Source organism: Talaromyces proteolyticus (genome assembly GCF_021365285.1).
Source record: "Talaromyces proteolyticus strain PMI_201 chromosome Unknown BGW36scaffold_11, whole genome shotgun sequence".
NCBI classification, from domain to species: domain Eukaryota; kingdom Fungi; phylum Ascomycota; class Eurotiomycetes; order Eurotiales; family Trichocomaceae; genus Talaromyces; species Talaromyces proteolyticus.
Genome location: NW_025764287.1, coordinates 1,138,553 through 1,164,912, shown reverse-complemented (window position 1 = coordinate 1,164,912; position 26,360 = coordinate 1,138,553). Strand labels below are relative to the sequence as shown.

At 46.2% G+C, this 26,360-nt stretch overlaps 11 protein-coding genes across 11 annotated transcripts; 5 read left to right on the top strand and 6 right to left on the bottom strand.

Annotated features, from left to right (window-relative positions):
- Positions 1-64: 64 nt before the first annotated feature.
- Positions 65-484, bottom strand: BGW36DRAFT_419531 (AhpD-like protein; the record flags this gene model as incomplete). The annotated part of the gene is made up of 1 exon (XM_046219460.1): positions 65-484. The coding sequence occupies one exon, from the start codon at positions 482-484 to the stop codon at positions 65-67; it is 420 nt and encodes a 139-aa protein (XP_046068210.1).
- Positions 485-1,226: 742 nt separating this feature from the next.
- On the top strand, positions 1,227-2,368 carry BGW36DRAFT_431432 (NAD binding domain of 6-phosphogluconate dehydrogenase-domain-containing protein; the record flags this gene model as incomplete). Its single annotated transcript, XM_046220983.1, has 4 exons — positions 1,227-1,260; positions 1,318-1,493; positions 1,568-1,774; positions 1,832-2,368. 4 exons carry the CDS (start codon positions 1,227-1,229, stop codon positions 2,366-2,368), a joined length of 954 nt encoding a protein of 317 aa, XP_046068209.1.
- A 796-nt stretch (positions 2,369-3,164) lies between these two features.
- On the top strand, positions 3,165-5,119 carry BGW36DRAFT_438187 (major facilitator superfamily domain-containing protein; the record flags this gene model as incomplete). The annotated part of the gene is made up of 4 exons (XM_046221480.1): positions 3,165-3,349; positions 3,426-3,509; positions 3,571-4,147; positions 4,222-5,119. 4 exons carry the CDS (start codon positions 3,165-3,167, stop codon positions 4,822-4,824), a joined length of 1,449 nt encoding a protein of 482 aa, XP_046068208.1. The 3' UTR covers positions 4,825-5,119.
- A 295-nt stretch (positions 5,120-5,414) lies between these two features.
- Positions 5,415-7,453, bottom strand: BGW36DRAFT_363214 (putative peroxisomal targeting signal-1 receptor; the record flags this gene model as incomplete). Its single annotated transcript, XM_046214444.1, has 2 exons — positions 5,415-7,217; positions 7,283-7,453. 2 exons carry the CDS (start codon positions 7,451-7,453, stop codon positions 5,415-5,417), a joined length of 1,974 nt encoding a protein of 657 aa, XP_046068207.1.
- A 1,764-nt stretch (positions 7,454-9,217) lies between these two features.
- Positions 9,218-11,347, top strand: BGW36DRAFT_387190 (transmembrane amino acid transporter protein-domain-containing protein). Its single transcript, XM_046217088.1, has 5 exons — positions 9,218-9,447; positions 9,509-9,617; positions 9,669-9,784; positions 9,841-10,083; positions 10,160-11,347. Exons 1-5 carry the CDS (start codon positions 9,324-9,326, stop codon positions 10,996-10,998), a joined length of 1,431 nt encoding a protein of 476 aa, XP_046068206.1. The 5' UTR covers positions 9,218-9,323; the 3' UTR covers positions 10,999-11,347.
- Positions 11,348-11,389: 42 nt separating this feature from the next.
- Positions 11,390-12,554, bottom strand: BGW36DRAFT_464748 (uncharacterized protein). Its single transcript, XM_046222267.1, has 3 exons — positions 12,115-12,554; positions 11,916-12,057; positions 11,390-11,865 (listed from the first exon to the last, which is right to left on the bottom strand). The coding sequence occupies exons 1-3, from the start codon at positions 12,352-12,354 to the stop codon at positions 11,432-11,434; spliced, it is 816 nt and encodes a 271-aa protein (XP_046068205.1). The 5' UTR covers positions 12,355-12,554; the 3' UTR covers positions 11,390-11,431.
- Positions 12,555-13,360: 806 nt separating this feature from the next.
- On the bottom strand, positions 13,361-15,504 carry BGW36DRAFT_387188 (uncharacterized protein). The gene is made up of 6 exons (XM_046217087.1): positions 15,265-15,504; positions 15,028-15,201; positions 14,976-15,007; positions 14,627-14,919; positions 14,503-14,566; positions 13,361-14,346 (listed from the first exon to the last, which is right to left on the bottom strand). Exons 1-6 carry the CDS (start codon positions 15,351-15,353, stop codon positions 13,706-13,708), a joined length of 1,293 nt encoding a protein of 430 aa, XP_046068204.1. The 5' UTR covers positions 15,354-15,504; the 3' UTR covers positions 13,361-13,705.
- Positions 15,505-18,662: 3,158 nt separating this feature from the next.
- Positions 18,663-19,089, top strand: BGW36DRAFT_431426 (uncharacterized protein; the record flags this gene model as incomplete). Its single annotated transcript, XM_046220982.1, has 2 exons — positions 18,663-18,776; positions 18,850-19,089. The coding sequence occupies 2 exons, from the start codon at positions 18,663-18,665 to the stop codon at positions 19,087-19,089; spliced, it is 354 nt and encodes a 117-aa protein (XP_046068203.1).
- Positions 19,090-19,493: 404 nt separating this feature from the next.
- BGW36DRAFT_280483 (uncharacterized protein) lies at positions 19,494-20,064 on the bottom strand (the record flags this gene model as incomplete). The annotated part of the gene is made up of 2 exons (XM_046210213.1): positions 19,494-19,875; positions 19,934-20,064. Coding segments are annotated over 2 exons (513 nt in total), but the record flags the coding sequence as incomplete, so codon positions are not given.
- Positions 20,065-20,882: 818 nt separating this feature from the next.
- On the bottom strand, positions 20,883-24,366 carry BGW36DRAFT_43227 (putative C6 transcription factor). Its single transcript, XM_046221107.1, has 7 exons — positions 24,002-24,366; positions 23,528-23,936; positions 23,232-23,475; positions 23,151-23,182; positions 22,323-23,096; positions 21,571-22,275; positions 20,883-21,501 (listed from the first exon to the last, which is right to left on the bottom strand). The coding sequence occupies exons 1-7, from the start codon at positions 24,121-24,123 to the stop codon at positions 21,214-21,216; spliced, it is 2,574 nt and encodes an 857-aa protein (XP_046068201.1). The 5' UTR covers positions 24,124-24,366; the 3' UTR covers positions 20,883-21,213.
- Positions 24,367-25,558: 1,192 nt separating this feature from the next.
- BGW36DRAFT_387181 (uncharacterized protein) lies at positions 25,559-26,113 on the top strand. The gene has a single exon (XM_046217086.1). It carries the CDS (start codon positions 25,628-25,630, stop codon positions 25,823-25,825), a length of 198 nt encoding a protein of 65 aa, XP_046068200.1. The 5' UTR covers positions 25,559-25,627; the 3' UTR covers positions 25,826-26,113.
- Positions 26,114-26,360: the final 247 nt, after the last annotated feature.

Below are 26,360 nucleotides of genomic sequence, written 5' to 3'. Positions count from 1 at the left end.
ACTGTCCTCCTTCCTCGTATATACAGATGTCCATCAAATGTCAATGGTGTTGGTGATTTCCCCTTTAAGGTTTTATCTGCACACCTTCCTTCTCCATATCCTTCAGGACCTTCTCAGCAGCCTTGAAGGCTTCCATGCCGGCTGGAACACCCATGTAAATGCACACCTGCACAAGCACTTCGCGGATCTCCGTCGCCGACAGACCGTTGTTGACGGCTCCGCGAGTGTGCACAGCCAGTTCGTGGACCTTGCCAGTGGCCGCCAACATACTCAGGTTGATAAGGGAGCGCTGCTTGCGGTCGAGACCGGGGCGGTCCCAGACAGCACCCCAGCAAAAGGCGGTTGTGAATTCTTGCATGGCACGTGCGAACTCGGTGCTACCGTTGGCGATGGCGTTGTCGACATAGGCATCACCAAGGACGCCGCGGCGATGTTTCATGCCGACATTGTACAGGTTTTTTTGGCTTTCGATGCGGTCGGTCATTGTGATTTTAGGTCGTTTTGCTTATCACGTCTTTTCAATTTTGTTATAGAAATCAAGGGAACTTATATGGTGTTTTCAAGACAGTGTATATATTTTCCAGATATTCACTTATTTGATCAATTGCGGACTGACTCTCAAAAAGATGAACGATGGGGGCTTAAGTATTATGATGGACTGCATATTTTTGGGGGAGGGGATAGAGCTATTGCAATGGAGGGTCTCCATCAACCCCACCAATCTTCTCTTTTCTTCTCGCACTGTGTTGGTGTCAAACTCTAACCAGTGAAATCTATAATCTAGATCTGTGTCAAGTACATTATCCCAGGCTAGACGTCACTTTCCAACTTCTATTGGCGGTAATGCGATGTTTTTGGGGTCTTGTCTAAACCCCAACGTATCGGTCCTAGATCTCTGACTTTGCGTCGCTTCGTATTCTCGGCAACTCTTACGGTGGCCGGTGCGAATTTCCTTCTATTTCCCTGTCCTTGAAAAAGTGGTAACAAGGATACCATATGATGTGTCCGTGGTAAAGAATATGGAGTATGCTCTTTCGATCCGTTACTCCCCCGGATGTTGGAGTTGCGCCGAAACTTCAAATGTTGAAGAGAAATATTTGAACCCGCCTGTTCGTCTTGAAGATAGCCATTCTTTGAATTAATTATTTTCCTTGGGATTATCATCATCATCATTGTCTCCTGAAATCAAATACCGCGCTTTTAAACGTACGTGGTTGACTATCAAAATGCCGGCTCCAACTGTCACATACGGTTTTATTGGTAAGCTTGTACTGATCTTTGGACAAGTATATATAGTAAATTGACTGAAAATAATAGGCCTTGGCCAGATGGGCCATGGAATGGCCAAAAACCTTCGCCAGAAAGTCCCGGAGACATCAGCCCTCTGGGTTTTTGACATCAACAAAGAGATCATGCAACGCTTCGTCGAGGAACATGGACAAGCAGGCAATGTCAAGACGGCGTCGTCGCCTAGAGAAGTCGCTGAAGTCGCTGTAAGCAGGTTCTTCTTCATCTTCCAATTTTTTTTATTTTATTTGTTAATTCAATCCTGATTGCATTACCATAGGATATTGTCCTGACCTCCGTCCCACAAGCACGACATGTTGTGGAAGTCTTCCTCAATCCAAATACTGGTCTATTGTCGGTGGATCCGGCGAAAAAGCGGAAGATTCTGTTTTTAGAGTTAAGCACAATCGATGCTCAGGTGTCGTCTGAGATTGCAGAAAAGGTAGCCGCGGCTGGTCATGGAGCCTTTGTCGATGCTCCTTGTTCGGTAAGCCTTCCTTGCTTTTGTTTCTTTCTCCCCTTTTCTAGTATTAATGTTTTCTAGGGAGGAGCAATGGGTGCTGAAAGTGGAACACTCTCATTTATGATCGGATCCCCTAATGAACTTTATCCCCGTGTCTTGGATATCTGCAAGCTGCTAGGCAAAGAAAGCGGCATCTTCCATTGCGGCGATCTAGGTAGCGGTCTCAAGACCAAACTACTAAACAATTATCTATCATCCCTAACAGCGCTTGCAACAGCCGAGACTATCAATATCGGCATCAAGGGCGGGTTGGACGCACATCTATTAAACAAAGTGCTTAATGCCAGTTCCGGAATGAACTTCAACTCGATCACCAATAACCCCGTCCCCAGTCTGACGCCCGGAAATGCGGCAAGCAAGGGCTACATTGGCGGCTTTTCTCTCGAGTTGTGTCTTTCTGTGTTGGAATTGGGGTACAAGGCTGCGCAAGATCTGGGTGCAAAGACGGTGCTGGGAACGCCTATGCTAGATGCATTCCGTGATGCGGCAAAGAATCCCGACTTTCAAGGAAAAGATTCAAAAATCATCTACAAGTGGCTGGGTGGGATTGACCCATGATGTATTGTTTCTTTTCTGTTGTTCTTATTCAATTATTTTAAGTTGTGGAAACATAAATATACAACATTGAAGTTTTGAAGGCATTGAACGAGCTCAAACAAAAAATAACCCTGATTCTGGATATACTGTGGATGCTAGCCATAGAGGATAACCAGAGCTTAATCGAATGGTTAATTACAATACGTATAGTACACGTATTTGAATATCATTCTCTATTGATATTCTTAGTGATAATAATATTCTGTTCTCCGGTATTCAACAGCAGTCAATACCCATACACGAGTTACGCCAATTGTGTAGTAGGGTAACTCTACACATGTACCGATTTGGCAACGTCAAAAGTATCCGGGAAAAGTAAATCAGGCCGAGAGTATCGACCCAAGTTCATCACTCCACAACCAGCGGATAAGAGCCGAAGTGATGTATGGGACTTGGAGTAGCTCCACCCTCTCCAGCCGCCTCCACAACTCTCCAAATCTACACACAACCAATATGAAGCGTGGCTTCTTGAACTAAACCAAAGTAAAGGACTTCTTCCACATTAAAGACACGGAACAAGAATTCTCAGGCCGTTCGTAACTTTCCCCGGACCCCAGAGTTGCTGTGGCTCAGGCCTGTATCCAACATTGAATCAATGCACCCCACTATTATTAGTACTGCCAGAAATATGTTGATAAAACCAGGAGATGGCTCATGGAAGAAGATTCTATCTCTATATCGTTAGATTTCATATATCTGCGTCCTTTGATTTCAAGACTTTTTAACAGCTACTCTTCGATATCCTCTCAGAACCACCATGGCGGCCAAAGAGATTAGCCAATCAGAGCACGTTGACGATATCCAGCAGAAAGTGCCTGATTTGCCCCTGTCCGAGGCCGACCTTGCTGGTGAGAGGAAACTAGTGAGGAAGTTGGATATGACTCTGATGCCTATTATCTGGGTCATGTATCTGTTCAACTACCTGGATCGGAATAATATAGCGTACGTCTATGACGTACCATAGTGTTCTATATTTGTGCTGATATTATTTGTACTGATATAATTGATGGGCACGCAGGCAAGCAAAGCTAGACAGTTTCGAGGCAGACCTAGGTCTTCGTGGCGACAATTTCAATACTGCTGTTTCCATTCTCAATGTCGGGTTAGTACTTTCCTCCATGTAATACAAGCTTCTTTCTGACAGGTTTACTTAACTGGTATAGCTATATGCTCATGCAACTACCGAGCAACATGCTTATCACTCGAGTTCGTCCATCGCTCTACATCCCCTTCTGGATTTGTCTTTGGTCGTGCATATCGGCCGCAACAGCTGGTGTTCACAATTACACTGGGCTCATCCTCGTGCGTCTTTTCCTAGGCGTTGCCGAGGCACCATTTTTCCCCGGTGCATTTTACTTGCTCTCCTGCTGGTATACGAAAAAGGAACTTGCCTTTCGCACGGCAATTCTCTACTCGGGACTTGTTCTCGCCACAGCGTTTTCAGGTCTGCTTGCCGCCGGCATCTTTTCGGGCCTGGATGGCACTCGCGGCATCAAAGGCTGGCGATGGCTGTTTATTATCGAAGGTGCTGGCAGCTTTCTCGCCGGCTTGTGTGGTTTCTTCCTCCTTCCAGATCTGCCAGGTGCGGAAACGGGCTCGACAAGCTGGCTTTTCACGGCTGAAGAGCGCCGTATTGCGAAGGATCGTATGATTCGGGATCAAGTGTCCAACCAGGTACCTGAGAACTCGGTCTGGTACGGTCTACGCACGGCAGTGTCAGATTTTCGCGTATGGATATTTGTGAGTAGAGAGCAAAGAAAGAAAAGAGCGGCTTCGATTCAGCAACTGACAAGTAATTAAAAATAAATAAATAGGCAATCATCCTCTGCAGCAACCATACAGCATATGGGTTCAACAATTTCTACCCGACTATCGTCAAGGGTTTAGGTCTGGGCAACACAACCATCACGCTGGTCTGCACTGCGCCACCATATCTTCTCTCAACAATCATCGCCCTGATCAGCGCATACTCGAGCGACCACCTCGGAGACCGTGGCTATCATATCGGCGGCCTGATGGCGCTTGCTGCCGCCGGATTTATCATTTCGATAGCCTCGCCACCGACCAACCACGCCGTTCTTTACTTTGCCTCTTTCCTATATATCACCGGTACCTTCTCGGCGAATTCCATGGTATACACGTGGGCCGCTGCATCAGTCAGTCAGACGCCCGAAAAGCGTGCCTGTGCCACCGCCATCGTCAACTTGATGGGCCAGTTGGGGAATATCTGGAGTCCGTATTTTTTCCGCCCGCAAGACTCCCCGCGTTATGTTCTCGCTATGGTTTTGATGATTGCGTTTTCGGGGCTGAGTATTGTCGGGTGTGCGGTGATGAAGATGGTGCTGAGGAGAGACAATAAGAAACTTGTTGAAAGGTTTGCTGGAACCGCAATAACGCCGAATCTGCATGTGCTGTGAGTTGGGCTTGGATTGTTGGTCATTGCAACGAAAATTCCTCAATCTGACATGTGCATGTAAGGGGGCTCAATTTCTCAGCTTCAAAATGTTGAACTAGCTACAATAATCGCACATACTTTTTATACATCCACTTAGCACTTACTACTCCCATTCGAATAAGGTTTAGTTCAAACGTTGTTGTTAGTGATAGAGATCTATACTGGTTAGACACGAGTCAAGCTGGCTATCTGCCGACTTTCTCGTATCTCATAATTCTAATGGCTACGTGTGTATCTCCATCGTTATTGATTTGATGCTATACTGATACCGAGATTGTGGTAGCGCCGTGGCTGGATAAGCATGTCATGGTGGGCTGTCGTCCCGCATCGAACATTACATTTGAACTGTCTGTGTGACTGATAGATTGTGTTACGAAGGACCGATCAAAGCTTGAATCCTGTATCTAGAGCGTGGTGTGCGGGTGTAACACTGCACGAAGCAGTCTAGAATGAAGAAGACGTGTAATATGTAATCTGTAGGATTGTAGATACATTGATACAGTCTGTATGGAAGAAGATTGAACGTAGACATTAGTTATATGGTATCATGAGTTAGAACTCAAACTCCTTCCGGAACACATCCACATCCATGCCCGAAACCACCATGTCGGCCAGATCCCGGCGACCCATGGAGGTAAAGACACGCCGCAAAGTATCATACAGATTCGTGCTTTGATTCTGGCTAATATGAATCATGCGCTCCAATTCGTCGTCGTTGATGCCGTCAACGCCCTCGACGATTTCGCGCGCCCGCTCGCGGCCCTGCTGCTCCACGACCTTGTGCATTCCCAGGGCGCCGAGGAGGTGCTGCGCGGCCTCGGGGAAACAGCCAATGTTGATGCATGAGACTCCGAGATTGTAGCGTGCCCGCACAAAATTGGGGTTGATGGTCAGCGCCTTTTCATACGCTTCAATCGCCTCTTCGGAGCGGCCCGAGTTGGCGAGCGTGGCGCCGAGGCGGTTCCAGAGGAGGTGCACTTGGTCTTGCTGGTTCGATGTGCCGGACTCGGTGGACGCCAGCGCTGCCGAGAAGCAGTCGACTGCCTTGTCGTACTCTTCAGCGCAGTAGAACAATACACCCAGACCGACTTGGACATCTGGGTCCATCTGTTCTCCCGACGGTGATAGTTGTGCGGCTCGGATGAATAGATCGGTGACTTTATCGTGCAGCAGTTGGCGGTCGGTGAAGCCAACTTCGCCATCTGATGAGAGGTCCGTCGGGTCGATGATTTGTGGGTATTTCACTGATAGCCAGCGTTCTAGCGTGCGGTATGCAGTTGAGTCGTAGCCTTCGTTGGTGTACGAAACAGCCAGTCCCATTAGGGCATCTAGGTTGTTTGGGTCTAGTTTAAGTGCTTGTTCCAAGGCTCGGATGGCTGGGCTTTCCTTTTCGTTCTGGGCCTGGGCGGCGCCGAGCATGGTCCAGGCTTGGATATGTTGAGGGTCCTTCTGGGCTGCTGCTTCAAAAGCCAAAGCTGCTAATGACAGATTCCCTCCCTCGTGCATAATCTTCATGCCCTCTTCAAACGGGTTATTCACTGCACGGAAAGCATTGTCTTCTTCGAACAGATAGTCGCCCAACTGCGGGTCACGGAACCGGGTGTTGAGACTATCAAACCCTTCCCAGTCATTCAAATCCCCCATATGGATATTATCGACCTCTTTGAAATCAAGGTCTTCTTCGGCAAGTTTTCTAGTAGCGGAAGGAATCTCAGCTCTAGCCTTATCCCACGCACGCTCAAAATCCACAAGATCGGATTCTTCTTCTAGGGTATCTCGGGTGAACACTGACCTGTCAAGTTCATCGAGTTCCGCCTCCATGGCATCGTTAGCCTGGTCATCAACCACCTGCAGATCAGCCGATTCCATCTCCGCAAACTGTGCTTCCCAGTTCGTATCGTCCAGCTCAACCATTCGTCCCTTGCCTTTCTCCTGTGCTGTTGACTCCATAGGTCGCTGCTGTTGTGCATACGATGGATTCATCATCCCCATCATTCCCATACCCCCTCCCATGCCCATATATCCCCCCATCATTGGTCTCTGGTACGAGCTCATCATCGGCGACTGTGTAGATGTAATCGGACTCCCTGTGCGAGCCATCCCCGTGCTTTGCTGAAACCGTGCGAACTCGGCGGGGTTGAACCCCGATCCGCCATTGAATGTAGATGTATTCGGGCCATTCTGGAACGCGGCTTCCATGCGAGCTTGCTCGCCGGGGTCAAATTCGGCGGCCCAGCCGGGGGAACCTGTTCGCTGAGGTGCGTTTTGCAGTGTCTCCAGTTCTCGCCGCATATGTTCCATAGCAAAAGGCTGACCGGGGGCTTGAGCGGGTTGTTGCATGAAATCATCCATCATCTAAAAATACAAGCATTAGTCATTTACCACTACCTTCTCGATTAAATAAAAGGGCTCTTTCGTACTTGCTCCCCTGGACCTGTCATCCCGTGCGACCGCATGCTCTCTTGCATCCCGCCAGGGCCTCTACCCATGAGTCGGTCTCGCTGTAGGGACTTGTCATCTTGCACGTGTTTGGTGAATTGTGTGAGCGGGTTGCCGGCGGTAGAACACTCGGCGCCACCGAGAAAAGACATGGCGAGATGGCGATGCGGTGAATCAAATTAACAAACTTAATAATCGAAGTCGAAGTCGAAATCTATAGGCGAAGAATGATATCTAGTGAAGAAATCGAAATCGTGACAGCCGGAAGTGCATGAAGTGGCTGATCGGTAATGCTGTGGGGTAAAGGCGAAGCCCGCGGAGGTGATACAATCCCGGGCCTCGGTCTCTGACAAATCTATTAATAATGTCTTCCTCAAGAATATATATAAATATACGCATACGTATATGTATAACAGCGAGAGATTGATGAGACAAGTGAACAAGAAGAACAATACTTCCAAGGCCTGGAAGAAGTCCTCGGCGCCCTCCGCATGATTCGGCTCTCCCGGTGCCGAGGTTGCTTAGATGTGGTCACGTGGAGGCGATGCATAAATGAACCAATCAGCATGAACGTAGCATATTTCTACAAGTGTACACAAGGAAAATTGGTTTAATATGGAATTCTGGGGTATGCTTAATTTGTGTTGATCAATACTCATGTGGTGATATTAATACTATTTTGATTGAGGACAAAGGAGGTGATGATAGCCAAATATCAATGTGAGATCAACTGGTGAGTAGAAATAAATGATGTAGCACGTTATTCAGGAACACTGCAGGAACAATGATAAATAGACCAACCCCCTAAAGACCAGTTGACTGGTCTCAACGCTGAATCTCCCCTCTTTCTTGCGTTTCAGACTTTGACGTGGAAAAGTCCATATCCTCGCCAATTCTTTTCCTGCGATTCATCTCTCCTAGCAGTCTTATCTGCCACTCGTAGTCAGAAGCGGGGTGGCGTAGAAAGCTGCTCTGGTAATTCTGAACGAAAAGAATCATTAAAAGCTTCCAACTAATCCTCACTCCAGCCTTGAGCACGAGAAAAAATGAACAAGGGCTTCCTGTAGCGCATTGACATTGCTGAAGTATATCGAGCACTGGCTATCATTCCATCCATGAGAGCGTAGGTAATCATAAATTCTGCGCTCGCCAGCAGTCAAGGATGACACATTAAATGACTCTTGGAGCCCATCTGGTACTAGTTGGCTCGGTAGAGGGTTGAGCTGAGAGTCGCTGTTATTCTGCATACTGATGCGATTTGCACCCTATATTTTTATGTAGACTGGAATAGATGGCACATTCCTAAAATAACCGATAGATGGTGTTATAAGCAGAGAGATTCCAGTATCGCTGTGCTTGGCCTAAGGATAGTTTGTCTCGGTGTAGTACATACAGCGCCGCCTAAATCTCAACACAAAGAGCGAGCGGCGTATTTGACATCCCTGCTTCGTTGGCTCATATTCAGATCTCTTCGCAGGGTATATGTAATTCTCCAGATTGCGCTTTCCATGACCCTATAATAAAGCGGCTTGATTGCAGAGTCAAGACCCGTTAATCCACTTCATATCCCCAACTGAGATGGAGAGAAAGAGCTCAAAAGCCAGTCATGAACATGGCAGAAGGAGGAGTCTTCGATTTATCCCAGTGGCATCTAACAAATCCGAGCACGCCAAAACGGCTACACCTATCCCAGCCTAGCCGAAAAATGGAATAACAGTAATAGCAATAAATAGCAATAAATACTAATATTAAGTAGATAAGTGGATTCACGTGGTAGGTGTCAGTGATAAGGGTCCGCGCTAGTCCTGTTCTGGAATGCCGTCATTTTTAGGGTTATCACGCCATTTGTCAAGCTCGACAATAGGCAGGAATACCCGATGCCTAGACTCGTATCTATTCTTCTTTACCTGTCTATTGTTTTATTCTTGTCGTTCTTCCCTGTTCTGCATGCATGCGCTGTTCCTGCACCATTGAGCCTCATCAAATCGACAACCTGGAGACCACTATTGGAGTTCGGTAGACATGTCAAAAGAGTCAAAGGAGTCAAAAGAGCCGTACGCGGATGAAACCTCCGCGCCAGGCTACGTCGAGGCCCAGGACTCGGATGGCACGTCGGTCAACACGCTGAATGCGCTGATTGCTGAAGGTGGGATGTCCGCGAAAATCTAGTAACGGGCGATACAATTCATTAACGACGGATGCTCAAGATCACAAACATGAAATCAAGCTCAGAACCATGTCATGGCAGAAGGCTGCTTGGTTGCTCGCTGGCGATCAAGTGTGTCTTGCCATTATGGCCCAGTCATGGTCCCTCTCGTATGTTGTCGTTCAAGAAAATTGGCGCAAATACTAAAATCGCATATCTAGTGTTTTAGGCTGGGTTCCTGGGATTATTACCATGGTTCTCTCCGGCATACTCTTCTGGATCACCTCGATTACCATGCACAAATTCATAATGAAGCATCCTCATATCAAAGATATTTTTAAGTCAATCGCCCTCGCGAAGTCGACTCAGACTAACACACTTATCTCGTTATAGGCGACTTTGGATACTACGCCTTTGGCAAGAGTCGAATTGCGTACGAGTTTGCGGGGTTCATGCTGCTGGCCAATAACATTCTGCTCATTGGCTTTCATATCCTTACAGGTGCCAAGGTTTTGAATACCTTGTCGGATCACTCGCTGTGCACCGTAGTGTTTTCAGTCATTGCGATGCTGATGGGTATCGTGATGTCCCTGCCGCGAACATTGCACCATGTTTCCTTCATGTCGATGTTTTCAGGTTAGAACCCCTCTCCTCTCCCTGTACCTCCTTCCCTTGTATCAAATTTACGTCGATATGCTGACACATTTGACAGCCGCCTGCATGGGAATTGCCATACTCCTTTTCCTCATTTTTGCAGGCATTGAAGACGCTCCCCTGTACGGATACAACGGGAATTATCCCACGGACGGCCCAGTCCGAACCTACGCCTTCCCATTGCCTGGCACTACGTGGGTGGCATGCATGAATGCTGTCCTCAACATCACCTTCCTCTGGGTCCCTCAGATCCTCTTCCCAACCTTTATCTCCGAAATGGAGCGACCGCAAGACTTTCCCAAGTCACTTGCTGTCCTCGCAATCATTTCAGCCATCCTATTCATCATCCCCCCGGCAATCGGATTCAGATATCTAGGCCAATACGCAACTGCGCCGGCCTTTGGCAGTCTAGGCGTAACTGCTTATAAGAAAGGCTCCTTTGCATTCGTCATCGTTCCGACTCTGATCATCGGCGTGATTTACGCCAACGTTACCGCCAAATTCATTTACTTCCGCATTATGGGCAAGTCCCGACACGCACATAGCAACACCTTTACCGGATGGGGCGTATGGATTGCTATCATGGCTGGGATCTGGGTTATTGCGTTTATCTTTGCCGAGGTGATTCCCAGTATGGGCGACTTCCTCTCCTTACTCGGTGCTGCATTCGACTCGTTTTTTGGTTTCATTTTCTTCGCTGTCGCATACTGGCAACTGTACAAAGGAGATCTATTTAGCGGCGCGGGCAGGTCGATTATGACTCTTATTCATGTCTTTGTGATGCTGTGTGGGCTGTTCTTGCTGGGTCCGGGCCTGTATGCTGCTGTCGAGGCAATCATTAGTGATTACTCGAGCTCTGTCACGCCGGCGTTTAGCTGTGCTAATGCGTCTATCTAGACGGAATCAGTTGAAGGGATTCTGTCTCTTAGAGTCGTGGTTCAATGAGAACTATGCTGATTCATTCATGCCCAATCTTCGGAATACGCTACTGCCGCTTAACCTTTCTAGAAATGAAGTAGTGCAGTGGAGTTGATATGGATCAGATATAGTGTTGACCGATTTCAGTGTAAGGAAATTTAGTGCAATATTATTGTGTCACTAAATTGGAACGTGCAAGAAGCCTGAAATTTGAATAACTGGGAACTAGGTCTAATTTATACCCAACTTACTAGTGGAACTGATTGCTTATAATTACTTAAATGATAGTAAATTCTCAGGAATTACATGGAAAAATAAAGCGTAAAAGCCATATTTATAATTGATTCTACCGAAGCAATGAGAATGGATTCCTTCTCATATTTCCATTGTAGGCTGCATGCGTAACTGGAATCTAGCAACCCATAGCGGTGGTATAGTAATCCCACGGGTCCCAAGTCTTGGAATATTGATTTAAAATCATTGGCAAATATCTCGTGGACCACTCTTCACTGCGATCTGCAGTGTACTGTGCCTTACGTGCCTCCCAATAAGCAGGCAACCAACCCGATTGTTCCCAGTCAACAACGGCTAGAATGTGATATGGCCGGTCAGGGGTGACGATGATGTTACTTGGATGGAGATCACCGTGGGTGAACTTGATATCACAGTTATCCGGGAGTTCGTGACGGAATGGTTCTACTGGTACCGAATATGGATCAGGCATTGGTCTTCGGTGAAGAAACGTGAACCAGTTATGAAAATCATGGACCGTAGCAAATGGCCCTGCCTCCGTCATGTATTTGATATGCAGAGCTCTGTCATAGAGAGGAGCTCGTACAATATTCCCTAGAGGAAAAAATAAGTAGGTGTTTGGAAAATATCATGTTGCGACTAACAGGGGGCATGCTGACCCACGAATTTGACTAGCGGGTCTTGCTCAAGTTGATGTAGATGATTAATGGCTGTCCGAAGGTGGTGGCAGAATATGGTCCTGTCGCCAAGCTCCATGGTATCCCATACTTGCTCCAGGGACTTCCCCTGGATGTATTCCATATATATTTATTTCTCGTCTCCATCGGTGCGCCACCCGTATACCTCAGGAACGGGAACGCGACCCTTGAGGTATCGATTAATTGCAAAGAGCACCAAGGCTTCGGATATCTTCACAGCGCTACCCCATTTAACGAGCAGATTCATATGTTCAAACAACACCGGTGGCGGCCTGACATAAGGAGCAGTAGTTTGAAAGGTTCTCCGGCTGTCTGGATTGACTCCTATAAGATATTGGGATTTGGCTTGAGCTTGAACCTCTTTCGGTGAGGGTAGTTGGCCCATTTTCGAAAGAATGATGAGTCCTTGACGTCAAAATTGGGCCAGTTTGGGACCATTGACGGCTTAAGCCGGATGCGCTCTTCGTTGTTAACCATCCTAGAGGAACGCGAGAAAGAGGTGAATAAGCATAAAAATAAAGAGGGCGGAAAGCGCGTTCTTAAAACATCTTTAATGGGAACGCAGCAACTCAACCACACGTGCGGAGCCACGATTCCATGTAACTTTCTTAAGGATCAGTCCCGCCGTGATGTTGAGCCCAAGAAGATGACCAGTGGGGCAGACCAGATCGTGCAGGAGGGCAGCTGACAAGCCTATTCGCGGTTTCTTATATTATATCGATATCTTCACGCTTGATAAATGACGAGGAAGAATACTATAAAAATGGAATTTATTATTATTAAGTGTATTGGTTAGAATGTAATAGCAGTATAAGAAGATCATTTTAAAAAGCTTTATTTCTTGATTATATGATCTTTTTATAGATTACACCTATTGATTTATTAGTTAAAAAACTATATAAAACTAATAAAAATTAATAATTATAACTTGATCTAGTTTATTATTCTATAATATATTACTAATTATAGATTTTAATTATGCAGGGCACTTTAACAAGTTGGATTGTTAAATACGGTTTATTCAGAAAATAGTGTGGAAGAGAAATGGCATCATAAGTTACCCTGGGTATAGTACTATCAGATGAAGTCGACGTGAGGGATGCGAGGTTAGTCAAAACTCATCGTCAAGGAGCTGTTGAGGCCAAGTTGAATATGAAGAGAGAACAAATCAGATATCTACTACTCACATTTTTCTGTTCTTGAAGAAGGAGAGCAGAAATGGAGGGGTGATATAACATAGACCTCGTTGTTGTCAGCCTTGCGCAGCCGTGCAAGGCCGACAGAGCACGTAATTGGTCCTTATTGGCCTAGTCACCCGAATTTGTGGGATTGGTGTCCAGTTACACTTGCAATGTCAGTTCTGAAGATATGGATACTGAACATAGAAATCAGAAATAAATACAATATCGTGTCAATCTATATAAACTGTATTAATCGCCCATATATATATATATATATATATCGCTGAGAGTAGCCTAGTCCAGAGGGAATTGGTTTGAGAAATTGCAACTATTCCCGGCACCATCGTACCGTATCAAACAATCAGCAGGCCACTAACCTCTCTGACAGCCAGCAGACACTTGATACCTTTGATCCAGACTATCTTCGACAACGATCACGCGAATCGGCCCAGGTTGAAGAAAGGCTTATGTTCTCTATGATGAGATGGAGGATGATGATTTTGTACAGTGGTGGCTCGAAACCGATTTTGATGAGTTCCCAGAGCATCTGAATCCTTATCGCGAAATTAGAAATCGCTTTCGCAGATACCTCGACAACCATAAAAGATGCGATACTCCATCCTGGAAGTGAAAGGTTTGATTCGGACTGAGCACGACGACAGAAATCTTGGACTTCGCTACGAACCAGGCCCGTTGCGCTTTATCTGCAGCAGCCAAAGCGGCAACGTATGACACCCAAAGGTGCATTTCGGGGGCTTCCTCCATCCAGGTTTCCGAGTCACTGTGTCGTAGCGCGGTCTGAATTTCCTGCACAATTTTATCATTTTCGGGTGAAAGAAATGGAATATTCGCTGAGAGAGCTCTCCAGTAAATGATAGCAGCCAAGCAGCAGCTCTCAGAGATATAGTTGCGATGTTGCACCGAAGCTAGCCTTTCCACCCAAAGAAGCATTAGAATAGGTTCGTAATCATGATGTGGAGAAGGACTATGCAAGTCTTGGTTGTGGGGATCCTGTCGTTGAGGTTGTCCAAGATTTGGGTCACTAATTATCTGCAGAAGTGAGATAATGTCTGCGGATATTTGTACTTTCTCAGAGCCACGTCGAAACAGACTTTCTAATGCAGTCGAGAGAAGTGATCTCCTCGGTTGGGCAAAAAAGGGCGGCTGGCACACATTAATGAAATCCAGAGTCAGGTCTGTGTCGTTTATAACCGCGTTCCAGATATCGCTACTGTAATATTTTTTCTCATCAGTTGAATGGGTGATGTGATACAAGTTGATATATTCTTACAGCATTATTAGAAACGACAGCGCGCCCTCAAATCCTAGATCTTCGTTTTTTTGGGTCTTACATAGAACCATTTGCGCAAGTCCAGATTCGTGAAGATGTGCTTCTGATATATCGCCTTTGAGTCTCTAATTGCAAGAAATTAGTCTCAGCTACTGAGATAGCTCTCAAGAGTCGGAGGTCCGTACCGCAACATGGGCCAAGGCCCAGGTGGCCGCAATTATCGCTGGCGGCAAGTCATCACCCCCTTCTACTTTCGATAACCCCTTGTTCACCAATCGGATGGCTTCTACACGATGAAAAGTGGTTATTGGATTATTAAAATCTCCATTGATGAGGTCGAGATTTGCAGATGCGGCATACATGACCCCATGGAACATAGCTGGATCGGTCAGGTAGCCAGTCACCCATGCTGTTCGCAATTTATACGCAGCACTACCTTGGTTCAATTCTCTAATACTCGGGACCATGGAGTGAAATCCTTGATACTCTCGTCAAAAAAAGTGAACACGGCTGACAATCAATAAAAACACTTACGGAAGTGGAGCAACATGGGAAAGTACCATTTCCTCGAGACCGGATATGAGACTTCATATTGAATACCATGTTCAAGGGGACAAGTTGCGTTGTCTCTGTTGGAGTTGTCACCATCACAGCTTGCTCGTCCGTGACGGCATTTTCGACATATTTTAACCTCTGTCGTAGATATTCAATCATTCCGCGTTCCTCGACTTCCTGACTGTACAGGCATACTACTCCACGCCTAAAGGTGATTTTAGTCGGCAGCTCACCAAAATACTCACCAAAACTAGATCTAGAAGTCTACCTCTTGCATTCAAAGCACGTTGGCAAGGCCTTGTCGCACCGTTTCTTCCGATCTCGGCATGCATCGCACGCCTGGGCTGCTTGAAGCATCGGCCCCTGCCCGCCATACGAGGGCTAGAAATTCAGCAAAAATATGTTTCCTTTGAAGAATCTGATGGATAAAGGTTTTTTTTTTTAAGGTTTATGCGCAAATTGCAGAACTTTTGCCGGCCTTTTATCCAGGGAAGAAGGTACCGCGGCTGAAAACCGGTGCTAGTGATGACTCCGAGTTCTTGGCATCAGCTGTTGTTAAAGAAGCACAAGGCGACGTTGATGACTCTTGTGATCTAGGTGATTCTTTAGAGATATTAAAACAACAGGCATACTCTCATTCGTTTATACCTTTCCGTCTTCCTTTCAGCTTTCCCCAACTGATGCTATATAAATACTCCCAGTTCTTGCCAATCCGACGGTAAACCCGTTTGCAAAATAAGGTTTACATTTAGATTTACTTGCTTCCACACCAACAGAAGACACGAAAATCCTTATGGACGCCTCGTGTCTGCCAAAAGAAACAATATTGCCGACGTGGCGCGCACTACTGACTCAATATGGTAGGCAAAACCAGTGTTAACTTTATACTTGTAATACCAAGCAATTCTACTTCCTCTTTCATATTCTGCCGGAGTGAGAAGGAGTCCTTCGGAGCAAAGCAAGAAAATCGAGCAATCGTTTTTGCTGTCAATTACTCACCTACCATAGGCCAGAAGACTGCTTCCCAAATAGACAGAACCCGTCTCTAAACCGGTTTAATGGGCTTTGCAAGTGCTGATCTCCAAATTTAATAACTTGGTATTTAATTTTTTTCAACTGAATCGTGGTTTAGGTGATTAGTAACAAGGCTGACGCTAACGTTAATTGTTAATTTTAGCGCTTCGCATGACTCTTTTATATAGTTCAATGCCCTAATCGGGAAGGACGTTGATTTACGCAATCCACAAACCACCCCAGCCACCCTCAATACCCATACAAAGTGGCTACTTTCGGGCCTTTATATCTCAACATCAGATAGAGAGATGGGGCTAAAATCCGAGGACGAGTATAAGGAAGCCCTATGTATTCATATATTCATATCTTAGATAATCCAACTCTATAACCTATCACCTATGCAAAATACAATACCGTTTGTTTTATTTGTTCCCGGTATAGCCCATACTCCCTGACAACGGCCTTATATTACTTATTTAGTTAAATATTTACGACCTTGCCCAGCTTTAAGCTATCAAGGTCTCGTTTAAGTGAGCTTTAGGGGCCGTAATAGGTGTCTGAGCCCCTAATTCCCTTCACTGCCTGCCCCAAACTGGTTCCTGAACTACACCCTTCCTTCTAGGGTCTCCTCTTCCTATATAGCCTCCCACGATCATAAATCTACTCCAAGGGCCTCTCTAGCCACCTTCTTCCAGTTTTCCAGGGCCTTAGTGGCCTCTACAAGGACTAATAAAGCCTTTTGTAGCCCTGGAATTCGCCAATTTGTGTGTTTTGAGGGCCTGCTCAGCTTCTAAGAGCCTCCTATAGCCACTACCACTGCCTGCAGTGAATTAGGTATGCTATAGTCTCTACCCCCTTAGAGCAGCCCCTATACTAGGATATGTCATGCCTGTTGATTTGATGTAAATATGTCGCTATTAGGGTACGTTCAGATCTAAACTGATATAGCTGCCATACTATCGTCTTAGAGATCTTACCCACCTTAGGAAGATATAATAGAGCTGACACCTTTTTTTAATCATCGCAGCGAGCGCTTTAGTGAGCCACATTATCCATTAAGCCTCCAAGGCCTCGATGCAGGCCCAGTGGACGTGGGTGAAGGAGATGCCTGGGTATTTACTATTCAATGGACCCTTAATGGCGCCTGCCGTGTCTCGCAGGGCATATAGGGGTCCTTGCGTTCATATACCGGCGTTACGCTTATTAATTAAAAGAGGTTTCGTAGATTTCGCATATTCTTGATATTTATTTATAATATTAGAGTAAATATTTACAATATATGTAACAAGCAGAAACAATGAGGCACATAATGAAGATCTTAGCAGTTAGTGAGATACAAAATGCGTTGTCCAATGTAGCCGTTTTTGAGGATTTATTCATTATCTCAATGTATAAGTTAATATAATAAATTTTATTATTTATTATTTATTGTTTATGATATATATTATGTCAATTCCTCCCTTTACCCAACGACAAGTGTAGTCCCACTCTTCTCATTGAATTGGAGAGCCGGCCCTTGAACAAGTTTATTATCATCTCTACAAGCTGAAGCAAAATCTATACAAACCAATAAAATCAATGCCATTGAATAGTCCGAATGATGTGATAATTAGAGTTTATTTCACCATATATGAGGGTCCTGGTTCTTACTATTTATACGTGAAAACTGGGGCAACCCCATATTTCGGTGATGTCATGGCCCCAATAGCGTAAATAGCACATAGGAGAAATCCGAGAAGATCCCAATTTCGCCCCAATGCATGAATTTGATCACATTTTCGAATTGACTGCTTATTATACATTATATATTTTATACTGTAAGAGAGGTCTGTATATTAGCCTAATTCTGTGTTCTTTTTTTTTGAGAGGCGCCGGCTGTGTCGAGTGGATCGGCAAGCCGAGTCCGTCGGCATTGCGTGAGAATTTACCGAGGTATTCACACTGATACAACTTAAATACTCAATTAGAACATGTAATATATATGATGTCCAAACAGTATAGCAATTCATATTCGAATTGTTCAAGTAAAAGGTCAATCCAAATTTTTCTAAAACACCAAACACGTCATCATGATCATAATTCTTCATAACCAACTCCTAAACCCTCTAGCCCGATCTACCCTCTTTTTTTTAAAAATAGAGTCGATCCTAGCGTGCATAAATACCCCCGTAGTACTACGTAGACAGAATAATTCATAATTCTAGAAGAGTAAAAGGTCCACTAGAAGCTACGCTTTCAACCTCTCCTGCTACGCGCGACGTAGCGGATTGCAGATCTTATCGATCACATCATTTTTAGCTATTCCAGACACCCAATCATGGACAGAATACTTTTAAAGCCAAGCGTTGGCTACTGGGCCCCGCGTGGTCTTCTTGGGGCTTGTTTTGTTGATCCTTTCGATGGCAATGCTTTCTCATTGACTGCGAATACGCGCACTCGTCACCACCGGTTCCAACTTCAAACTTGGTTGATCTGGTGTTGGGTTGGTGTTGGTTACTGTCGGGTAACAGAAAAGTGCTAGGTATAGTAATAGGTGTGTGTGCTCGAGGGATATAAAAGGGCAGAGTCTGGAGCGGTGTTTTCACTTCTCTCACCAAGCAACATTGAATTCAAACATTAATTCATTCCTCTCTTATCATCAACACTACAAAAATGCTCTCCCTCAAGACCCTGGCTCTCCTCCTCCCTGCCCTCTCGGCAGCATACACCCTCCACGCCTGCACCGACAACAGCTGCTCCGAGGGCTGTAAAGACTTCAGCGCCCCTGTACGTCCATATTCCATCTTTAAGATAATCAATTGATAGTTCACCCGCTAACCCTCCCCTCTTAACCCTGCAGGATGTCAGCAGCGACACCGACTGTCTAGACTTCGGCTTCGTGGCCAAATCCATCTACTGGACGGACACGAAAAACACTCTCGATGGCTGGAAAGCCGCGGGCTGCAACGGCGGGCCTGGCTCAGAGGATGTGTGGATTAATGACGGGAACCCGGAGAATAATGCCTGCATTGACCAGGAGAACAGTGATGGGGCGCCGGATGGGTTCCGGTATTATATTATCAATAACAGCGCCGAATAGACATGGCTGTTTTGATGTTAGTTTTTGAAAGATGATTGATTAAATGATGTACTTGTATTTGTATTCTGGCATTGATGGGGTAGTTCAATTTTAGAGGGAATTGTGTTGCATACGATCTGCATAGTCTGCGCGGAGAAATTTATCATCAATTGTGAATGAAGAGTTCAAATCATTTTCAGGCTGAAATAGTACAATAATATACATAGCATCAAGAATGATAATACACATAACGCATTTGAAAAATATTGAAGATCAAGTTCAAACGCCTCCCAAGTGTAAAAACCGTTCTGCGAGTGATAATATCAGAGGAAAAACTTCTAGCATAACCTTCTCTACACTCCGCGTCCTCATTCAGATCCTGCATCTGATGGTTCATCCGAGCGCCGCTGCCCGACGACATACTCGCTGTAATCAACCCTCAAGCGGCGGCCATGCGGCGCCTTTGCACTGAGGATTTCGAAAGCCTCCTGGGCACTGGCAACATCAATAAAGTCCGCATGCGCAAAGCCGCGGGGTTGTCCGGTCTGGCGGTCGATAGCAACGCGCACATCAACGATGTTGCGGACGCTCTTGAAAAGATTCTTGAGCTCGCGGTCTGTCATGTCAAAGGATATGTTTCCAATATACAGAGTGCGGGTCGGGTCGCGTTTGTTCCTCTGCGATGAAGCTTTGAAAACGCCGGCTGCGTATTGCACGACCGCACGTCGTCCTTCGAATGTTTGCTGGTTCATCCCGGCGATGGCATTGGCGGCGGATTCCACCGAGGCGAAAGTGACGTATCCGAAGCTGAACAGACATCAGTACATGTATTCATGAAATGAAATTATCAAAGGATATATCATACCCTTTACTCAATCCACGCGCATCGTGAACGATCTTAGCATGCTCAACGGTACCATACTCAGCCATACGCGCCTTCAGATCGTCGGCAGTAACATCGAAGAACAGATTCCCGACATAGATGGTCTCCTTGGGGATATATCTCTGTTGCGCCTTGAATTGGGTGGATGGTTTGTCTGTATAGCGCCGCGGCCCGGCATCCTCCAAATCATCAACCACGTGGTTTTCGATGCCGTCCGCACCTGTGATCTCCTCTGGTGATTCCTTGGCTTGTTCTTCCGCGGCGATTTCGGCAGAGGCTTCGCCAGCGGTGCTTGTGCTTCGTTCTTCCTTGGCAGAGGCAACGGCGTCTTCGAGGATCCGCACTTCGGAGTCGTCTGCGGATGGCAGTGATTCAGCCTCAGCCTTGGTGTTTGTCTCCTTGGGGATATCGCTGCTGTTCCATCGTCGCTGAGTTGGAAGAGACAAGACTGAACGGCTCAGGCGGACAGAAGGAGCGGCAATTGACGTGACCTTTTGCGATCTAGCAAGAAGAGAAGTTGGTCTTGCAGATAAAAGACGGCGCGCAGCTGGTCGGAAAGCAGAAAGCCTAAGAATTATCATAAATTAGCTGCTTGCAACAATTTCGACAGGAGTCAATCAATGCTGGTAACGAACATTTTTATTAAATATTTAACTTTTGACGAAGAAAATTCTTGAAACCTGAAAATAGAAGATGCCTTTAAAAGAAAAAGGCCAAATTGTGAATCAAGAAAAGCTGATAAACAAAATCCCCTGTTGCGTCTCGAAAACTTCGAATGTAATTGACGCCGCTGACCCGCTTGTACTGTTCGGGTTAGTCGCCACCGACCGTCACACGGACGCACGTGATTATATTCGACGAGTAAGTAGTCTAGTACATCGAACGAGGAATGACGCATTATATTGACAATGACAATGTAATGTTCAATCAGAGCAGAATAATGAATTAAAGCTAGTACTAAGAATAAGCCGAATAACAGCCATTGAAAAGACGCCAAATATACAGTGAATTCCACGGGCTAAGTTACTAAACAACAATCGCATAAACTGGAGAGTAAAACACCAACAGAGAGTCCTTGATTTTGAATAAATATACAGTAAACTTAGGTGGAGATTGTCCATTCTATCACATCCCGACTCCAGGCACTCATTCTCAGAAAAAACATCACATCGTGCAACACCGATTATCCGGTTAAAAGGAAGAAAGTGCGCGGGGTATCAAGCATTAGTACGTTCCTTGCAAAGCAATACGATGGTAGTAACCTATTGTTGTTGTTGCTGCTGCTGCTGCTGGCTGTGGGCGCTGGGATCGTTACTACTTGGCCCGGTCATGAAGATTGGAGGCGCAGACGGATCGAATGTGGCCCCGCCGTCTGATGGAAGTATACCCGGCAACCGTAACCTTCGAGCTCTGGTACCCTCACCTGGTGGTGGTGGATTTGGTGTCTGATTGAGAGATTCAGGGGACTGCTGTGTAAGGTCGGGCATGGGCCACAATGGGTTAAGGTTGTCGACGTTGGCAGGGTTGCCAATATAACTGTCCCACGCATCCTATCGGGATGTTAGAAATCTGATTATTCACAATTGGGAATCGGGGTAATTTGGGTTGGCAAGACTTACCCAGTCAAGCTGCATGTCTGGCACCTGACCAAACATGCCAAAGGGGGATGTGAGCCCCAAGGTATCTGCAGGTGTCGGAGCAAAGCCTGCCGATGGAAGAGACGTATCTAGGCCTTTGAATGAATCTGTAAAGGCAGTGGTTCCGGCATTTTGAGGGCTCATACCGCTGCTCAATAGCCCCAAAGTCATAGCAGCATTTTGCTTCTCGTCGTGGGTCTCGAACAAGGGTGGGTTGGTGTTAGTTTCGGTAGTCGGGGGCCCAGGTTTGAATGTCAACTTGGCAAGCATGACTCGTAGGACACCAGATGCCTTCCAGGCTTCCATGGAATCGTCTTTCATCTCTTCCCAAATGCCCAGTGCCCGCTGGATAGCCTCGAGCATCTCATCACGCCTTTCTCGGCCCCAGGTATACATGTCACCAGATGGCCGTCCTGCAGCCTGTAGCTGCAAACCATGGTAAAGATCAAGGCAGATGATCGTGCCAGCAAGAAGGTAATTGTTATTGTTGATGGCGTTGTCTCTAATTTGCTTTTGCAAGCGTCCACCTGGCCGCGATTCCTCATGTAGTACAGCTTGGTAACGCAGAAGCTCCATAGATGAATCAATGCAAGTACGACGAGAATGAGTGAATCGAGGATTTTCCCTGGCACGAGCAATATACCGTCGGTGTAGAACACACTGAGCTTTGTGATACACGCTTTCGATCTATAACCTGTTAGAACTATACACATAAGAAGACTTGGAGATCTTACATAAAATCTCGACAAGACCAAGTTAGCAGGGTCAAGCTGAGATTCCTCTATCGGGCGAACTTTCAAATGATCTGGTATCAAATCTCGAGCATGTCGAAGTTCAGTGTCTATATCCATCACCGTCTCATAAGGTTCATTTCGAACTGAAGAAGTCTGTTCATTGACCCGGCCAAACGTGAACGACAGGCGGGATTTCGCTATTAGGTATGAGACTGGGGTCGGTTCGTTATTTGGTCGAGAAGGTGGAATCTCCTTGCTGTCTTCATCAAAATCTTCATCGTATAGATTCCTTGGAATTTCTGTATCGGTGTCGCCAGAGCGCAGCATACTAGGCATGCCAACCTGGAAAGAAAAGAGAAGGTCTGCTTGTCTGACAAACGTCCAAACCCGTCTCCGCATTTCACCCTGGAAAGGTGTGATATTTGGGAACATCTTTGAGTCCCTATGGTACCCCATGCGCATTGCCAGTCGTGTGATAATACCCACCATAATCCAGACCGCAACATCTGCCTCTTTAGTCTGACTGAAGTCACCGTGTAGGTGGAGGATTAGCGTTTCAATAAGATAGGGATAGGGCTTCGTGAAGTCGCCTAGAATTAGGCATTGAGACATCAAGTGGCGAAAATTCCTGGCCATGTCAAGAGCCTTCCCTCTAAACTCGGGAGGCTCATCACCGTCGCGGTAATATGACAGCATTGCTAAACGCATCATGGCAAAAAGCATGCCAATCCATATGATGCATGAAGCAGAGGGATCCTTCCAGTGGTTGTTGTACTATATGGGATCAGCTACCATACACCAAGTATCTCAGATACTAAGACAACTTACATCTCTTTGGAATGTGGGAACATGGAGAATATCTGGTTTCATTAGCAACCTTAAATCACATGCTTTCGAGTCTCAACCCACTCGGTATCGGGGATGTGAATAACTCACGAGTGCCTGGACTGTAAGTATTGAAATAGCGAGCGATCAGCATATCGGTGGTATATCTTGACGGAAAAGACGCCATAATTTCTGCTTTGCTTGGAGCTTTTACTGAACCGAATAGTAACATAGATGTATCAATTTCTGGTTTAGCAGCCTTTAGTTTCTGTGCTTGTTCCTCGTACTGCTTCTTGTGACTCGAAAAATATTGTCGAACTTCGGCGATCTTTAAAACGTTAGCGTGCTGGATCAAACTGCTTCAACTGCGACAAGCTTACATCGTTCAATACAGAAGCCCAATGGGCTTCACTGATGTACATCGACTTATTATTATCCATCTTCATGATACCGAACGACTTGGTCACCGACTCTGTTTCACTTTCTTCCTGCCCATCAACGTCGTCATCGAGTTCGAGGTCCTGGGAGTTCGGTACAGAACCAATGCTGTCGTTGCCGGAGAGAGCAGCGACAGCAGCTGCCGGTCCCGCTGATTGTGATCCATTGGTCATAAGTGACAAAACCAAACTTTCCAGCCTATCTATCCTGTTCTGCATATCATCAGGCGAGTTGGAGGAGCTTTGAGTCGCAGAACTCTTCTTTCGCGAGCCGAGCTGAGCATATGAACACGAGCTCGCATCGCCTCTCTTCACACAATTCTCACACGGATGCGACCGGTTGCATTTCAGTCTGGTAATAATTATTACACCGGTCAGCGGTTTCATCGAGACAGAGTGGATTGGTCGCAAGCTTACTTTCTTTGTCTGCAGGGAGCGCACGAGAGCGGCACTCTATTTCTCTTTCTTATCACCCTATATTGGCCTTCTGGCGAGTGTCCAGCGACACTGGAAGAAGTAGACGGCGGTGTTGGCGTCATTTTGAAAACAGCCCAATCAAACACGTATTCGAAAAACAAGCTTCAGGTAGCTTTTTCCTATCGCTAGGCTATCAAGCGATGTGCGATTCAGCGCTCACAGCCCCGCTGAACTCGGTAACGTTGGCGCCAGTAGCAGAATCGACTGTATATTCAACCCTTCACACAAACCCGGCAAGTCTTCGCTAGACCGAAACCCTCAACGCGAGATATTGCGCCTGTAAGCCTCACAAGCGGTGACGAATGCAGCTTCCGGTACTTAGATCGCAAGGGGACAGTGTTCACTCGAAGATAGTACTACCGGAATCCGATGGAGGCCGAATTAATTAACGAAAAGCCTAGCGAAACCCGAATCTCTCAGGTCAGATGGTTGGGTGCGAAATCAATCGACGATGGAGATGGTGGGGTCGGTTCGCAGAATACAGCAGCAGTAACGGCTTTGAGCTCCTCAGGCGAAATACACGGCAGACAGACGGTAGAAATCGATGAATGAAGAACGGCGCACGCACGAGATGGTTGCAAGACAGCCACAGTCCGAGCGCAACAGGTATTGTTCCGGCAGAGTTGAGAAGGGCAGCACCTGGAGGATTCTTGGTCGATGATTGCGCGCCGGCTGTCTATCTGGGTCGCCGTAGCGCTTGCCGTAGTCGTCGTTATCGGCTGGCCGCGAATCTCGCTCTCGACTCTCACCAGCGCAAAGTCGAGATGGGCACGCTGTCTACTTATATAATCTGGAGGTCTGGCTGCCGGTTAACTACTGACGTATTAGGTACAGCGCCTTTCTGCAGATCAATATCAGCCCAGACGCTGTGCTACTCGCGCGCGTCCAGCGTCTCGATTGTATAGCGATACACTATACACTATGCATTCATCACTTCAACGCTACCACTTCTTGTCTACTGCTTCAACATACGTTGCTTCGCTGAGGGTATTCGCTTCTGCTGATTAAGATACTAGAACCAATGTGTCTGGCCTATAGATCTATACTAACGTAACACGCTTCTGGATATGTCCATGTCCAGCCGGATCAGGCTAGCGCTCTGAGCAAGGCCGCGTTATGGTACTTTTCCCTACAAGACGATTATCATCGCTCTTTTGGGTTGGTATTGGCCGTCTTTTCAGTGCACAATTTTCTGTTTAATAAATTTATCCGTAGCGCTCATTGGCAGACTGTTAATATGAGTCATGCTCTTCTCCCAATCATCCAGTGCTGCCCCGGCATTTACGGAGGAAAGCTTGCTTAAGCCCGGGTAGCACGAAGTACCTGCATATCGGCCCTCTCATATTGTTGGTTGATGTCGCCGTAGCATGTCCAAGGTGCTAATCACCTGATCAGGCAGTACACGCTAGTCCTAGTATGGTATGCACGTCACGTGAAAGGCCTTTGCAGCCCTCTCCAGGTGCAGGTAGACGATTTTGAGATGGAGTGCGTGAGATGATCTCATCCCAGAAAGTCATTGATTTATATGGCAACGTAATCGGTAAGCGAGTTGGCTTCCACACTACTATGTCCCCGCGCAAGATATCTGCCGCGAAAACCTCTGCTGACTGGCACGACTTTTCTGTTTCATCGTGGGTAGCTGGTCAGACCATACTGCACTGCGCTGGAAGCATTCGGCTCCCCGAGCCGAGGTCAAAATCTGGGGATGACTATGTCACAGTAAAAAGCATAGAGGGTTTCGACACTTGGCCTACAAGTTGGTGATATACCAATTGGCACAATGAAGGGATATGTTTTGATCTACATTTTCAGTCTCTAATCACCCTATGTACTGATGGAGGGCAAATCCAGCATGAGGTTATAAGGACTGTTTCTCTCTAACCACCCAGTGCTACATACTACTCTGTTCACCCAATCACCATCGACGCCAGTCTCCAAGCTGGTATTTTGATGGCCACCCCCATATATTAAATAGCTATTTTTCTGTCCTTATATCTCAACAAAATTATATATACATAATAGCTCAAATTTTATCCACATATACATATTCCCATGAAATGAGTCTTTTAGCCGGTATTCTTTGATGGTGACACGATCCGAGTTGCCCCAAGCCGGCAAGACCGCCCCAAAGCTTGATCCACGATACATTTGGACATTGCAAAGGTAAAGTCATGCACATTGAAACTGGACTTTCGCATCACGGCTTCAACATAGACTTGCTCGGCAGAATCACAGCGTAATTTTTAAAATGATCATTATTTTTGGTTTAATTTTATCAATATTAAAAAAAACGTTCTTA

Bases quoted from the DNA above. Each gene is read 5' to 3' on its own strand.
- BGW36DRAFT_387190 (XM_046217088.1), top strand. From the start codon at position 9,324: ATGTCAAAAGAGTCAAAGGAGTCAAAAGAGCCGTACGCGGATGAAACC. The intron at 9,618-9,668 runs GTATGTTGTCGT...TCGCATATCTAG, and splicing joins GCCCAGTCATGGTCCCTCTC to TGTTTTAGGCTGGGTTCCTG. The intron at 9,785-9,840 runs TTAAGTCAATCG...ATCTCGTTATAG, and splicing joins TCCTCATATCAAAGATATTT to GCGACTTTGGATACTACGCC.
- BGW36DRAFT_464748 (XM_046222267.1), bottom strand. From the start codon at position 12,354: ATGGGCCAACTACCCTCACCGAAAGAGGTTCAAGCTCAAGCCAAATCC. The intron at 12,058-12,114 runs GTATACGGGTGG...GAATACATCCAG, and splicing joins GTCGCGTTCCCGTTCCTGAG to GGGAAGTCCCTGGAGCAAGT. The intron at 11,866-11,915 runs GTTAGTCGCAAC...TTTTTCCTCTAG, and splicing joins CGTGGGTCAGCATGCCCCCT to GGAATATTGTACGAGCTCCT.
- BGW36DRAFT_387188 (XM_046217087.1), bottom strand. From the start codon at position 15,353: ATGCTTCAAGCAGCCCAGGCGTGCGATGCATGCCGAGATCGGAAGAAA. The intron at 15,202-15,264 runs GTAGACTTCTAG...AATCACCTTTAG, and splicing joins ACGTGCTTTGAATGCAAGAG to GCGTGGAGTAGTATGCCTGT. The intron at 14,920-14,975 runs GTAAGTGTTTTT...GAGAGTATCAAG, and splicing joins TCCCATGTTGCTCCACTTCC to GATTTCACTCCATGGTCCCG.
- BGW36DRAFT_43227 (XM_046221107.1), bottom strand. From the start codon at position 24,123: ATGACGCCAACACCGCCGTCTACTTCTTCCAGTGTCGCTGGACACTCG. The intron at 23,937-24,001 runs GTAAGCTTGCGA...AATTATTACCAG, and splicing joins GCTCCCTGCAGACAAAGAAA to ACTGAAATGCAACCGGTCGC. The intron at 22,276-22,322 runs GTAAGATCTCCA...AACAGGTTATAG, and splicing joins TGGTCTTGTCGAGATTTTAT to ATCGAAAGCGTGTATCACAA.
- BGW36DRAFT_387181 (XM_046217086.1), top strand. From the start codon at position 25,628: ATGTCCCCGCGCAAGATATCTGCCGCGAAAACCTCTGCTGACTGGCAC.